We start from the raw sequence: 15951 nt of genomic DNA, 5'->3' as shown, positions 1-15951 counted from the left end.
ATTGTCTTTTTTTTTTTTTAAGATTTATTCATTTGAGACAGAGAGAGAGAGCATGAGCAGGGGGAGAGGCAGAGGGAGAAGCAGGCACCTTGCTGAGCCAGGAGCCAGATGTGAGGCTCGATCCCAGGACCCTGGGATCACGACCTTAGCCGAAGGCAGACGCTTAACCATCTGAGCCACCCAGGAGCCCCTATTGACTTTTAATCTTATGAATTATAGTCATAGATGGTGATCTGGATGAAAATGGTTAAGACTTGCTTTATAGCTTAGTACTTCATCAATTTTTCCATTTGTGCTCGAGAAGAATACGTATTTCCCAGCTATTGGGCACAGAAATAAAATCTGGTATCTTTTTTTTTTTTCATTTTTTTAAATTTTTATTGTTATGTTAATCACCATATATTACTTCATTAGTTTTTGGTGCAGTGTTCCATGATTCATTGTTTGTTCATAACACCCAGTGCTCCATGCAAAACGTGCCCTCCTCAATACCCATCACCAGGCTAACCCATCCCCCTACCCCCCTCCCCTCTAGAACCCTCAGTTTGTTTTTCAGAGTCCATCATTTCTCATGGTTCGTCTCCCCCTCTGACATACTCCCCTTTTCTTCCTCTCCTGTTGTCTTCTTCTTTTCCTTTTTTCTTAAAATATGTTGCGTTATTTGTTTCAGAAGTACAGATCTGTGATTCAACAGTCTTGCACAATTCATAAAATCTGGTATCTTGACTACTTTTTCTTTTTCACTTATCAGTTACTGAGGAAGCTGTGTTGGAATCTCCTATGCTGATAGACACTATAATTCTGTAAATTTTTGCTTTAAATATTTTGAGGCTCTTTTTTTTTTTAAGATTTTATTTTTAAGTAATCTCTACACCCAGCATGGAGCTTAAACCCATAACCCTGAGATCAGGAGTCACATGTTGTACCAACTGAGCCAGCCAGGCTCCCCTTTTGTTTTGTTTTTAATCTCATATATTAAGATATTAAAATTTGAAAAGCTAATGTGTCAATCTCAGCGAAGTTGGGAAATTATTAAAGTGACTTGTCAGTATACATTAATGTATGCCAATTTCTTTGCTATTACTTCCTAAATCTCAAGCCTTTTTCAAGATTTATTTTCATTCTAGCTGAAATAAATGTTTAGCAATTACTTTATAGGATGTCCAGAAACATGGAATCACACCAAATTCTGTGTGCCCTTTTGCTTTTTTTAACATGACCATAGGGATGAATTGCTTATTTTACCTGATTTTATCAACTAGTGTCCTGTCTGGAGAGTAGAAACCACTTTGCGTATTTTACACAGAAAGGGATGTGATTTAGGGAATTAGAATACAAATTATTAGAAGAAGGATGAAGGAATAAAGGGGGAAGATGATATTGTTTCTGGAGGTGAGGAATTGCAGAAAGCTGTTGACTCTGCACAAGTGAGCACTATTCTGAGCTCAGCATCCTCTCTGCATACTCTCATGTGGCAGCTGCAGTAGCCCCTGATTATCTGCTTGATGCCCCTCTGCAGGAGCTCCTGGGCTACTGCTCATCTTCACATTGTTGGTGGCTCCTCACCAGGAGTGTGGATTCTTTCTCCCATCTCTTTTAATCGGTTGTAGGTGTCATGGGCAGAACCTAATAGGAATTCAGTCTGGGAAATGTAGCTTCAGGCTTCTAACTATAATGATTTAGGGGAGTGTTTTGTTTTGTTTTGTTTTATTTGATAGAGAGAGACACAGCGAGAGAGGGAACACAAGCAGAGGGAGTGGGAGAGGGAGAAGCAGCCTTCCTGCGGAGCACGGAGCCCGATGCGGGGCTCGATCCCAGGACCCTGGGATCATGACCTGAGCCGGACGCAGTCGCTTAACGACTGAGCCACCCAGGCGCCCTAGGGGAGTGTTTTAAAGAAGGATAAGTGTGGGCTGAATGCCAATGGACACAGTCTGCCACCTGACATGTTATTTATACTTCACTCTACAAGGTCCAAGCATTTCAACTTCCTTATCAGTAAGGTCTTATAACTGTACATTTGCAAAAAGTTAAGAATGTTTCTGTGTGATCCATGAAAAGTATCCTAGGTGTCTTGATGGTATGTACTGTGTTTTAAAAATGTAGCTTTGGTCATATTTTTCCCCCTTTTGGTGTTAAATGCAGCTGAAATTAGGAATCCAGCTACAAAGTTGGAGCTAGCAGACACTTGCTCTTGTGCTGTGTATTTGGCAAGAAAGTTCAAGGATTAATTTGTTTTTCTAGGACATATTATAAATCCATTCTAAACCTAAATGATATTTTCTTCTGTAGATGCTGTTGCCCAAAACACTTTTTGTAGTAAACTATTTTGATTTAATTGAACATGCTTAACATTATATGTAAACATAAACATGAATATATTCCTTATTTAGAAAATAAGGGAATGCCAGGTACAGTGGTATATTGTGTACAACTTTCTTCCCTTCTCTTAAATGAGGGAAACCTGCAGAAACACTGGAAATTAGGGAAAGTTGCGACCCTTATACCAGAAACTTTAAGGAATTTCTCGTACAAATAGAGAACTGATAAATCAACTCCAACAAAGGAAGTGGAGAGCCTTTATTTCCCAGGCCCAAAAAAGCTGGATGGTTTTAGTAGAAATGTAGGACTCTGCTAACATCCTTTAATTTGAATGTGGGAGGACTCAAAGGCTGTAATCAAGTTACAGTCCTTTTCAACTAACATCCAGATTTAATGTTAACCAATTTATAAAACAATTGTATAGGGGGACCCAAGAATAGGTTCCTTCTCCCAGTTCCCCTAAGTAGCACCACTGTCAATACAGCTGGATCTATAGCAGCTAACTACAGTGAAAGCTGAGCCACTGAAGAGAAACTCCAGCCTGCCTTCCTGCACTAAACTGGTAACCTTAAATTTATATTATTTCTTTAGCTTTTGTGATGAATACAGTATAGTCCTACCTTACATATTACATAGGGGTTAGATTCTAAAGTCAGTAAGGCAGGAATCGCATATAACTAAAATCACTCTTGAAAAACCCCAATGAAGTCATAATCATAGTGGAGATAGTCCCATCAATTCTCAAAAGGAAAAATAGTCACTTTTTTAATCTAATGGTTGAACAGATGTCTGGGCTGATTCTTCAGTTGATTGACAGCTGAGGTGGTAGACTTGTAGTGGCTGAGTTTTTTAATACTAGAATGATAAACAAAACATTGATACACTTAAATTCCGAAAGAGACCCAGGATTGAGGTCATCATGGGATTAGCAGGTTTGCATCACACACCTCACCCTTGAGCTCTCTCTGGGGCATACTCTTCTTGAATGGAATGACTGGCAGAATCACTGATACTATTTAGAGTCTCTATCTCTGGCAGAGCATACTTAGTTGAATTTTGTGTATATCAAGTGAGTGATGTGACCACTTAAAGAGACTGAAAATCTAGATAGATGCATGGAACTGTAGCATAAAAGGAAGGTAGAACACTTAAAGCAGAAGGGAGCATACATATAAAGGAAGCCCCATAGAAAAAGTGTATTTGACAGCAGCAGCAGCTTTAATCTCAAAATACTCCAAGACTAAAAATGAGAAGACGTTCTAACACATGAGGAAGCTGGTCAAGATGAAGGAAATATTGATGACGTATAAGCCGAACAGAGCTGATTATAAAGCATGTATGAATATAACTTTGAAGAAAATGCATGCAAAAATCCTAAGTCATTTTGGGCATAAATGATTTGCTTGCTGTACAGGAACAGAAGGCTTGGCATTTATGGATATTCATTCATTTTTGACATCCCTAAATAACTTGGAAGAACTGAGATATGGAGAGGTATGTGATTTTGCCTAGCTGGTATGCGGCAATGAGTCCATTAGCTGGAAGGTGCACTTCAGCATTGCCTATCAGGGAAATTTTGTTTTTCTTGATTCATTCATTCTTCAGTACTTACCTTAAAGTGATAAACACTGCTCCCCTATAAAATATGGCTCTTGGGAAGAAAGTGGACCAAATCAAAACTGGTGTTAAAAGTAAGTAGGCTTGAGTGGACTCTTGCCTCTCGGCCCTGCAGCCCCAACCTGCAGGCGGGGACCATATACACATGAAAGGGGGAATGAAGAGGAGTTGAGAAGAGGGGAAAGAATAAGGAGAAGAGACAGGACCTCTTTCAGCTTGACAGATAGTTTCTGTTGACCATGAAGGGATGGCTAGGACACCGCAATCACTCCACAGAGTCTGTAGATGGGATCTTGGGAAAACTGAAAAAAGTCAATGCAAGAAAAATGTCCCTTCTTAGATGCCAGTGGTATGAGCAGTTATATACTGTATAGACACCTAATGTAGGGGGTATACCACCATGTCCTGAAATGAGACATAATTATTCGAAAGGACTGACCTATTCCCAGGACTGAGACTGATTCAGTGGGTTATGGGATAATCTACCAACTCAGTTTTTGGACCATGGAACTTCTTGGGAAAGTTTCAAATGGGGGAATGATGGAGTTTAGGACATGCTGCCCCAAAATATGGTACCTTGGGATTTTGGATATTTAAGCTGAAGGAATTTGAGAAATGGTATGTGCAGGAAGGACTTTTTGACCTTCCCCTGAAGCAGGTCATTAGATCCTCAAATGAGAGGTGCCTTCCCTATAATCGGAGATAGAGGGACACTGAGAAGACTGAAGAAATAGGCCTTGCTTTTTTCCTCTATTTACCACTTTCATCTCATATTCCCTTTTTGCCCTATCGTATTTTTTTCATTTTCTCTCTACTTTTGATTAAAGCTAGTATAAAAATCAGGTTTAACCATCTTTGGTCTTCATCCTTATGAAGCCTCCTATATGACATAAAATTTGTATTAAGTAAATTTATGTTTTTTAAAAAAAAATTAATAAGCCTAGGCGCAGCTGGCTGGTTCAGTTGGAAGAGCCTGCAACTCTTGATCTTGGGGTCATGAGTTTAAGCCCCATGTTGGTGTAGAGCTTACTAAAAAAAAAAAAAAAAAAAAGGCATCTGGGTGGCTCAGTTGGTTAAGCATCTGACTTCGGCTCAGGTCATGATCTCAGGGTCCTAGCATTGAGCCCCGTGTCAAGCTCTGTGCTCAGCAGGGAGTCTGCTTGTCCCTCTGCCCCTCTCCCAGCTCCTGCTCACTCGCTCTCTCAAATAAATAAAATCTTTTAAAAGAAAAAAGTTAATCTTAAAATATTGACAGTCATTTGGTCAGAAAACACATTTTGATACGTTACAGAATGGGACCTTTGGCATGAGCAGTGTTATTAAATATGGGGAGAAATTAGGGAATAATATACACTGATATGAAGGTTGACAAAGATGTTTTTCTTTAAAAATACCGAGGCTGGGGGCACCTGAGTGGCTTAGTTGGTTAAGCGACTGCCTTAGGCTCAGGTCATGATCCTGGAGTCCCAGGATCGAGTCCTGCATTGGGCTCCCTGCTCGGTGGGGAGTCTGCTTCTCCCTCTGACCCTCCCACCTCTCATGCTCTCTCTCTCTATCTCATGCTCTCTCTCTCAAATAAATAAATAAAATCTTAAAAAAAAAAATACTGAGGCTGGGTGCCTCGCTGACTCAGTCAGTGGAGCATGCGACTTTTGATCTTGGAGTTGTGAGCTTGAGCCCCATATTAGGTGTAGAGGTAAGAGAAATAAATTCTTTTTATTTTTATTTTTTATTTATTTATTTATTTTTTAAATGTTTTATTTATCTATTCATGAGAGTCAGAGAGAGAGAGAGAGAGAGAAGCAGAGGGAGAAGCAGGCTCACCACAGAGCAGGGAGCCCAATGTGGGACTCGATCCCAGGACCCCGGGATCATGACCTGAGCCGAAGGCAGACGCCCAACCATCTGAGCCACCCAGGCGCCCGAGAAATAAATTCTTTTAAAAAAATAAAATAAAAATAACCAAGGTCGTCTTTATTGAGTTAGGGAAAACCTGCTGGTAAATAAGCTGTTGTTAATTCCTATTAAGGAATCTCAGAGAGTCCAGTCATACATGAATTTGCATTAACAGGAGATCAGATCTTTTTTTGTATTTTAACAGTATTAAGATGGTTCTCTAAATATAGGCAAAGAGCTGATGAATTCCATGGAAGGTGACTAACTATAAATGTATTATACATGACTGGAAAGTAATGGCAAGCAAGATTTCAGAGCTGAGTTATCTTGATATTTTTATCCAGTGTGTGGGGTGTACACATGCATCACAGCTATAATAGAACTATCACATGGATCATTTGAAAAACAAGACAGAGATGTTTTAAAAGCTTCTGTGCTTGATTTCTTAGTCAGATGCTGCATTATTTGGCACTCGACAACTAAAGTCGGGATCCAGATATTAAAAGGCTAATTATTTTAAATAAAAGTGAATTGGAATAGACAAGTAATTTATTTTAAATTATTTCAGGAAATGGAAGATAAAGTGACTAGTCCAGAGAAAGCTGAAGAAGCAAAATTAAAAGCAAGGTATCCTCATCTGGGACAAAAGCCTGGAGGTTCAGATTTCTTAAGGAAACGATTACAGAAGGGGGTAAGTTCTCATGTGTAATCTTCAAATGCTTAAACCCTATGAACTCAGTGTGATTGCAGTTATGAAATGGGTGTCTGTTTATATATAACTGTGTACCTTACCAGATATATAGAGAGATATATATAATTTTTCCAATATTTTATACTGGTTATTGTATAAATATGTATGATAAGAATGAGCAGCTCATCACTTTAAACTGTTTGAAGCATGTAGAAAGTACAGGTAATAATAGAGCAGAACCCATGTACCCACCACCCAGATTTAGTATGTTAATATTTTGCCATATTTACTTCAGTTTTATCTTTGTAAGAAGGAAAATGTTGTAGATATAGTTGAAACCTACCAAATGTGTGTGTATATATATCCTTCCACTCTTCTTTTCGAAAGCAGCGACTATCCAGAAGCTGGTATATATCCTTCTGCCCATATTTTTTTTTTTAACCTTTACCTGTTTTAAAGATGATTTCCGTGCAAAGACCAGAAATATTTTTTATTTGGATGAAATGGTCACTTATAAAAGCAGAGCTTATTATCTCCTTTACATAATATATTTTACAGAGTTACTCTAATACAATTTATGCATGGTAATTTTAATAGTTCATATTACTGAAAACATTTTTTCAAAATCTTACCAATTCTTTGTGAGGTGGAAACCATTATTGCTTAATAATGAGATCTGAGTTGAGATAATGCTACTTGTTCCTTCCTTAGGTTTTCTTTTCTAACCCCTTTGGAAAAAAATTAAAGGACTCCATCTTTGGTTAAAGTACATTTAAATGATTTACCACACAGGGAACAGGGAAAGATGAAGAGAACTGTTAAATGAATCAGGTGCCAAATCATGTTTTTCCTTGAATAAATACCTTGAACATACTGGTATCTGCTGTTTGGTTAATAAACACATGTCCATATGTACATGTATGTTTATATGTATAGGTATTGGCTATAGTTAATATATGGATTATTTTCTCAAATCAAATTGCAAAAGGATAGTTTTTTCCAGCTTTATTGAGATACTATTGACATAACATTGTGTAAGTTTAAGGTGTATACTGATGATCTGATACGCATACATGTTGTGAAATGCTTACCAGTAAGGTTAGTTAACACATCCCTTACCTCACATAATTACCGTTTTGTTGTTATAGTGAAAACATTGAAGCTTTACTCTCAGAGCAACTGTCAAGTATACAATTCAATATTGTTAACTTACTGTACATTAGATCCCTGGAACTTATTCATCTTACAATTGAAAGTTTATGCCTTCTGACCAGTATCTCCCTATTTCCCCCATCCCACAGCCCCTGGCAACCACATTCTGCCATTTCTATGAGTTCACTGTTTTTAGATTCTACATGTAAGTGAAATCATACACTCTTTTTCTTTATACCAAGAGAGTATAGTAACATGGCACCTGGCTGGCTCAGTCGGTAGAACATGTGACTCTTGATCTCCAGGTCATGAGTTCGAGCCCCATGTTGGGAGTAGAGGTTACTTTAAAAAAAATAAATAAAGCTCACCTAATAAAAATTCTAACAGAATTAAAAATAAATAGATAAAAACTTATTTTTAAAAGTGGTAAACTACAGAATTTTTTTGTTTTATATGAAAGAATAATGTTCACAGCTTTGAAATACTAGGATGGCAGGTAGGAATTACACCAGGTATATAAAGACAAAACCTCTAAGGGGCACCTGGGTGGCTCAGTTGGTTAAGTGACTGCCTTCGGCTCAGGTCATGATCCTGGGGTCCTGGGATCGAGCCCCACGTCTGGCTCCCTGCTCAGCCGGGAGCCTGCTGCTTCTCCCTCTCTTCCCTGCTCGTGTGCTCTCCCACTATCTCTGTTGCTATCTCTCTCTCTCTTTCTCAAATAAATAAATAAAATCTTAAAAAAAAATAAAAGCATTATTACAAAGATAATGTTATGAGGGAGTAAATAGAAAAGCAGAATGAGAAACATGTTCATTACCAGTATAGCTATGTAGAATGTATTTATATCTAGTCTAATTTTGAAATGGTCCCATGGTGTGGTTTTAGTTATGAAATAAATTATGTAATCATCTCTATTAAATTATTAGTTGGATTTGATTATTAAGTGTTTAGGAAACTTTTTTCCTTTGCTAATCTCTAGCATAATTTATGCTAACAAGCTTTCTTCCAACATTTGGGCTGTTTTTGTAATTTTCCTCTAGCTTCACTATGGCTTTTTAAATTTCTTTAAGTCAGAATTTATAAACATTGTATCTTGGAGTTGGTACTGTAAATAGTTGGGAAAGAGAAAATGGTGCTTGAATCAAGAAATAATTATATAGAATTTGAGAAGGGAACTCTTGGATGATTTTGCATTATACCAAAATGTCAGTGAATAAGCACTTTTATATTAGGGAAATGAAGTCTTACATTCAGCTATATCATTTCTTACTATTTTAAAAGAGTTTTGATTTATTTTTTAGATGTCTGGATCACAGGGAGGGTCTTGGGTTTTGGTCTTTAAGTTACCTTAGTATCTTTAAACAGTTTCTTCTTCATTTGGGAGGGTCGATTAGATAACTTATATTTAGTCCCTTTCTGTTTTACTGTACTCGTTAATGTTTAATGTTATTACATCTGTTTTAGGCTTTTCACAGTGTAGCTTGTATATTGTAACACACAGACTGTTAAAGCTGGGAGGGATATCAAGAAGCAGTCTGGCCCATATTTTTTCATATTTGTGGAATTCGTGAAGCCCCAGAAAAACTGAGCATTCAGTTTTTGTTAAGATTTTATTTATTTGAAGGAGAAAGCACGCGTGGGGGTGGGGGACAGAGGGAGAAGGCTAAGCAGACTGCACTGAGCACAGAGCCTGATGCGGGGTTCCATCTCATGACCCTAGATCGTGGCCTGAGCCAGAATTCAGAGTCCGATGCCTAACCCACTGAGCCACCCAGGCGCCCCAAGGATTCAGTTTTAAGAAACATGGCCTTAAAAATTTGTCACTTTAGGTGATCACTTAGTGTCAATGCAATTATAAATACTGATGTAAGTGTGGCTCCTAAATTTGGGTGGGAGGAGGCTTTTATAAGTTTGTCACCCAGACGATCCAGAATGTTTTAAGTTTTAAAGATTATCACTTAAAATGCAAAATTTTTACATTGTTGAAGACAACTAATATTGCCTTGAGGCTATGTCTATCCTATGGTGAGAGACGTCGATTTAGTTCACTCCTCTCTCTAGAGCAGTTATAATAATTGTTAAACACTGATTTTAGTTTTGTCTCTGGCCACGTTAAATAAATTTAATTCCTTTTCCCCATGCAGAGTAGCCTAACAAGTAAGTGAGAACCCCTTGTGATGAACTTTTGCTTATTATAAAATAGGTATCATTAGCAACTAACTTTATTACTTTGGGGAAAATATTCCTAAATTTTGTACTGTGTGTTAAATTTCTCATTTTGTGCTTTTGACTCAGTGAAGAATTGGGCAGTCTGCTTTGTTCTCCCCTAGAAGCTACTAAATTTCAGAAGTAACTTTCTAATATGACATTCAGAAGTTCTGAGATGTCTTTTCACTATACTCATTTTAAAACATACAGAAATAGGGACGCCTACGTGGCTCAGTCAGTTAAGCATCTGCCTTTGGCTCCGGTCTTGATCCCAAGTCCCACATCGGGCTTCTTGCTCAGCAGGGAGCCTGCTTCCTGCAGGGCTCCCTGCTTGTGTGCGTGCTCTCTCTCTCTGACAAATAAAATCTTAAAAACAAAACAAAAAAACCATGCAGAAATAAAGCTGCAGCAAGCCTTAAAAAGGACCTGGTCCACGTTCCCTTGTTACTGCTCAGTGTGTTACATGTATAGTGACACATAAAAAGCAGTTTTCTGGCTTTAGGCCCTTTGGCTTTAGGCCTGATCTGGCTTATCAAAGAATAGTCCCTTGAGGGAGGCAGCCACTGAGACCTTTTCCCAGGCCACTCAACAATCTTAGACTAAGCTCTGAATTCTCATCTACTTTATTTACCACACGAGATACCCCTGAAGTCTCAAAGAGAATTTTTTTTTTTCTTCCTTCACCTTTTGTCCATGAGGCACTCATCTCATTTCTGGATTATTCCCTCTTTACCTAGAAAGGTTAGGTTACCCTCCTTTGAGCACTCATAGCACCTCATGTACTAAAAACAGTATAATGGTTGGAGTATTTGACTGTTGTGCTTCTTTCTCTCTCTATCCAGGACTCTCACGTGCCTTAACAGGCAAGGGTAGGTTGAAGGTAGGTTAAACACGATAGGTGGAAGTCAGAAACCAGGCAAATTTGTCTGTTTTTACTCTGAAACAGATAATTCATGTAGATTAGCTCTATTAAGGTTGATCTTTAGCTCTCCTTAAAATTTCAATTTTAGCGATAAAAGGGTATCATTATTACCTTATTCATCCCTCCACCTTAAAAGAGTAATAGTTGTACTTAGGCAGTGTCTTAAGTGAAAAACAAGAGGTGTAGGATAGGGATGTGCATTTTAAGTGATAATTTCTAATGACTTTATTTCTTCTGTTACCCTAGCATTTATATTTTAACCTTAATTTCGATTTTAGTGAATTGCTCTAATTCAAATAAATGATTTTAAATCCTTGCAGAAATGTTCATCCTAGATATCAGGAACTATAATAATACAAGGTTAATTGAAAGTGTGTGGCACATCCTAAATGCAAGTTGATGGATTGTTCTTATTTTCAAAATAATTTAAGCAAGAATTTTAGTCTGGTTTTTCTGTTAGTACATGAAAGCTTTGCTATTTCACCTATATTAATGTTGTTTAAATTTTTTTAGATTAACTTATTTTATCTACATGTTAATCAGTATGATTGCATATCAGAGTTTTAAATTCCAGTCTCAATTTTTTTTTTCTTGTAGCAAAAATATTTTGATTCTGGGGATTACAACATGGCTAAAGCCAAAATGAAGAACAAGCAGCTTCCTACTGCAGCTCCGGATAAGACAGAGGTCACTGGTGATCACATTCCCACTCCACAGGATCTTCCTCAACGGAAACCATCCCTTGTTGCTAGCAAGCTGGCTGGCTGATTAAAAGAGCTGAACTGCATGAATCTTCTAATTCCCATTATTTCTCCTTAATATGTTACTTCTCTGCTTTTTATTTCCTTTCATTCACTAAGTCATTTGAGAATGACAGCTTTGCAGGTAGCGGTAGTGTGTGCTGCTATTGTAAGGGAATATACGTGTGTAGAGTTTTGATTAGTTTTAACAGTGCACTGATAAAGAGAACGTGTTAGAGCAACATAATCTACTTGAAAATAATTGTATATATTACCTAACTTCTAGTGTAGGACTGATTCAACAAGTAACAAGCAAGTTTTACAATTGTAATATTTTGGCTTTCTTTAATTCATCTTAATTATAGCTTTGTATGTTACTCTTATTTAATATAACCTCTATTGTATTGATTTCTTCTGTATTTTCCTTTTGGATTTTGTAAAACAAGTTTAAGACCACAAGTTGGAAGGAAGATCACACTCTTCAAACAAAAATAGATGGGGCTCTGAAAGATTTGTTTCTCTGTGCTTGAACTTGAATGGCCTTAAACCTGTTTCAGCTTTAACAATAGAATTTTACTTGGGCAATATTTGCCCATTCTGGTATAACTTATGTGACTAGTGCTTAACAGCTGCCGTTGAAGCTAGTATTCTTATTCCGTTCTGTAGTGTTAGAATATCTTTTGTTGAAGATGTGAATGAAGTGTGCATGTGCATCGACTGTTGAATTCACTTTTGTGCCATTTTTGTAAATACAGTAGTTTTGCACAACCTCTCACAAATGTCTGTATTAATTTCACATACTAAAAAGTAGATGATGTGCCAACCAGAAGCACAAGAGTTCCTACACAAAACTCTGTATGTCATTAGAGCTTTTGTATAGTAAGAGTAGTTTACAATCTTGGGCTTATAGAATACCAAACAAATCTTTGCTTAGTCTGTCATAGACCTAAGCTTTTTCGTTTGTTACTAATATCCATGACATCCAGTGGCCTTGTGCAGATATGATATGTTGCTTAGGCATATCTTTTGTCCTATGCAGAACATTTTCATTTTGACTTTTATGAAAATTGCAATTCATGTAATTTATATAAACTTTTTTAATGTAGAAACTTTTTACTTCCACAGTCAGTTTGGGGGACACGAGAATAAAAGGCTTCGATACTCTGCCTCCTGTGGCCCCTTCCTCCTTTTTTTCTTGCTTCTTTGACTCAAGTCGTGTTCAGCTGTGCTGTTTAGTCTATTCTGAAGCATAGGTGTGTATCTTCACTCTTGAAATTTGCTCTGCTGAATGCTATATTTTATAACAGAATGATGTTTTTCTTATAATTTCAGTTGTTAATTAACCACTCTTAATCCTGTATTATTACTAATATTTGACACTTGTTTAAATAAAAGGAACTTTTTACTGAAACAAATACTTGAGAAGACTGGCCCAGGAACCCATGTCAGGATGAGCTGAATTCTGGTAAATAATTTTAAGTAAGCTAAGTGACTTACACTTGTGACACTTAGAGTCATTTATGTGGTAGGTGAAACATACTCATATTAAAATATTTAGATATTTTACTTCTATAGATGTCACTTTAATAAAATAATCAATTTAATTTTACTTGTGATTTATCTAGTTAGTAAGAATTTTAATTAACAGACTTTATCAGGATACATTTACTACTCTTTTAAGAGCTCTTCCCATAGGTGATATAATGCTATAGCATGACAGTGAAGATCAGTAGCCTGAGATGATAATATTTTTTTCTTTGTCTTTGACTTGCACGGGGCCTCCCCTCTTTTCAGAGCTAGGCATTTTTTCTAGATCTTGGCTCCATCTGTATACTTGCTTTCCTGTGACTCCAAACAAATCATTGTAAATGGTGCCTTGAGCATAGCACCTGCGCTTAAAGGCTGCCTAGCACTCTGAGTAAGGCTTGCTGATTATCTTCCTGTTCCACCCACCCCAAAAGGCAGAAAAGCAATGAAGTCAGTAATGTTCTAGTTTGTAATTTTAAGGATCAGTTATATATAAATATATTTGTGTTGGGAGCAAGTAGATTATTACACAATATGTATAATCATTGTAGGATCCATTTAAGAATTAGGAAATACCCCAAAGTAGAATTGGTGTAGTGTCTAGTCTTTTTTTTTTTTTGATGAATATTTGCAAGCTGTCAACATTAAATTTACACATTAGAGATGATTAATCTGAAAGATCACAGAGACCATGTTATTCTTGACCATGATAGGACTCCTGCTGTGGTTTGCAACAAGTGATATAACCTCTGTCTAAGTTTTATTTGTAAAATACAATGCTGATATTTAACCTACCTCAAAACTTGTTGAGGATCTGTGAAATAGTAAGTGCCCAAAATAAAATACTGTTGATTGTCTTTTTATTGAAAGTAAGTTTCCTCATTAAACCAACCTGCCTTCTGTAAAGTCACAGTGCTTAAAATCTCAGGATTTTCCATTAGGGAAAGACCTGTCAGTAAGAATTGTTAGGTATAATCGCTTAGCCTCCATTATTGGTGCTTGGGATACAGAGGTTTTTAATTTTTCTATTTTTTTTTTCTGCCTCAAGTCTCAGTTTACTGAAGACATACTTGCAGACTGTTCCACCATTGCTTGAATGAAGATGTTGACTAGTTGAGCTTAATTCCCCATTTCTCTGATTTGAGAGTTGTGGTTTGAAAAATGGCTAATTTTAATTTTCTTATTTATTGTAAATGAATGTTGGAGTCAACTGAAGTTCAGGGTAACAAATATTTCATGAAAGTTGGCTAAAGTCTGAAATGAATTACCTGTTTCATGTCCAGTTGCTCCCACTTTGGTAGTGCATTTTGAGAAACATTTCATTTTTGAAGGCTATGTCTGACAAACAATTATAGTTTTTGGCATGTTAAGATAGTAAGAATTATTGGATTGTTTTGATGAACTGGCGGTAGCATGTTTGCAGTCTATTTACAAGTTATTCAGTACTCACGCGCTGCTGACCTAAAAATAAGTTAACTATTCATCAAGGCAGGCCGGGTGAGGCCTCTCTCTACTTGTTCTTGAAAAGTTGGAATTAGTTGCTCTTTTTACTTGATGTAACAAAACCATACCTCTGGATATTTATTGATACTTCTTACTAAATCAGCCATGTATTCTTTCTCAATTCATATTAGTGACGTTTTATCAGAGCTGAAATACAATCTCTACTTAAATTGTGCTGTAAATGTGGTGGTTGGTGATCCAGGGGCAGGTAGCCTATAGGAAGAGCACACCTGAGTGGCAACTAAAGTAAGTTTCTCTGGTGGCCTTTTCACACTCCCCAGCATTCAAACACATTTCTTGTACTTTTCCTTTTCCTTTTTCACCTCATTTTATTTCACCCCCCCATCTTTACTTCTTAAGCCTCCAGATGGCATTCGTTAAATGGTGTTTAGGGCTAATGAATTATCAACCTTGAATATCCTTCCCAATACGCCACATTTAGGACACGTTTTTAATTTTCTAAAACACTATCCTAATCTGGATGACTAATTTGAGCCGCTGTCCCAACTCTGCAACTCAGCATACACTGCCAGTCTCCCCCTCCCCCATATCCTTTCTCCGCCTGACTCCCTACCACACTTTATAAAACTAGGATCAAAGAAATGTCATCCTGGGATTGTTAATCTAAGGATTTAAAAACACCAATTTTAATACTGTTTTACTAGTTTTGGCCTTTGAAGTAGGTAGACTTATGGGTTTTATTCTGCAAATTGCTAGTGGTTATGAAACCATTCATGTATGTTTGTATTATGTTATTATCAACCAAATAGCGTTTGGAAAAAACACCTAATTAATAAGCCCTCAGTTACTGCATCTCTCATTTGTGATGCAATAGGACACTTTGCCTGTATTAAAAGGGCGAGGAGAATGCCTTTTTTGTTGAACATGTCTATAGAGTTGGCAGTTAATGCTGAAATTTGTCAAATAGCCCTTCCAAAATTAAACTTGTGAAAATACAAAAAAAAATAAATTGATCTACTTAATTTCTATTCATTTTATTTGCAGTTTTTGTCTTATTTAAATGTTACATTTTTCAGAATATTTTCTAAAGTTGATACCTTTAGATTTCAGTTACTACTATATGCATAAAGAATTTTCTCTTAGTCTTTTTTGTTTTAATTTAAATAATGTATGATAATGAGATCCTAGCTAGCTTCTATTTGTAAAGGCTTTGTGATTAAGGTAACTTTAAATGTTTGCATATTTTGAGTCTTCATCTCATGTATAAAGCACTGTAGTACCATATGTCAGACATGGATGAGACAAGCTTACGTTCTGAGAAATTATATGATATTTAATGCAAGGTAGAAGGTGTTAACATTCCTTAGGAGAGGTAGAAATAAAGTTCTGGGAAGTCTAGAGGAATGAGTTAT

The 15951-nt window shown here is 36.8% G+C and overlaps 1 protein-coding gene across 2 annotated transcripts in view; it reads left to right on the top strand.

The window, feature by feature from the left end:
- ARPP19 (cAMP regulated phosphoprotein 19) overlaps nucleotides 1-15571 on the top strand; it is a 22712-nt gene extending 7141 nt beyond the window's left edge. For both annotated transcript variants that reach the window (XM_025884446.2, XM_025884445.2), the window contains exons 3-4: nucleotides 6404-6526; nucleotides 11406-15571. In XM_025884446.2, coding sequence (XP_025740231.1) covers nucleotides 6404-6526; nucleotides 11406-11576 — 294 coding nt within the window. In that variant the 3' untranslated portion in view covers nucleotides 11577-15571. The remainder of the gene's footprint in view (nucleotides 1-6403; nucleotides 6527-11405) is intronic.
- Nucleotides 15572-15951: the final 380 nt, after the last annotated feature.

The sequence above is a fragment of the Callorhinus ursinus genome, unplaced genomic scaffold (genome assembly GCF_003265705.2).
Source record: "Callorhinus ursinus isolate GAN/ISIS: 27379988/994484 unplaced genomic scaffold, GSC_fseal_2.0 scaffold25, whole genome shotgun sequence".
NCBI classification, from domain to species: domain Eukaryota; kingdom Metazoa; phylum Chordata; class Mammalia; order Carnivora; family Otariidae; genus Callorhinus; species Callorhinus ursinus.
This window is presented reverse-complemented; position numbering and strand designations above follow the sequence as displayed.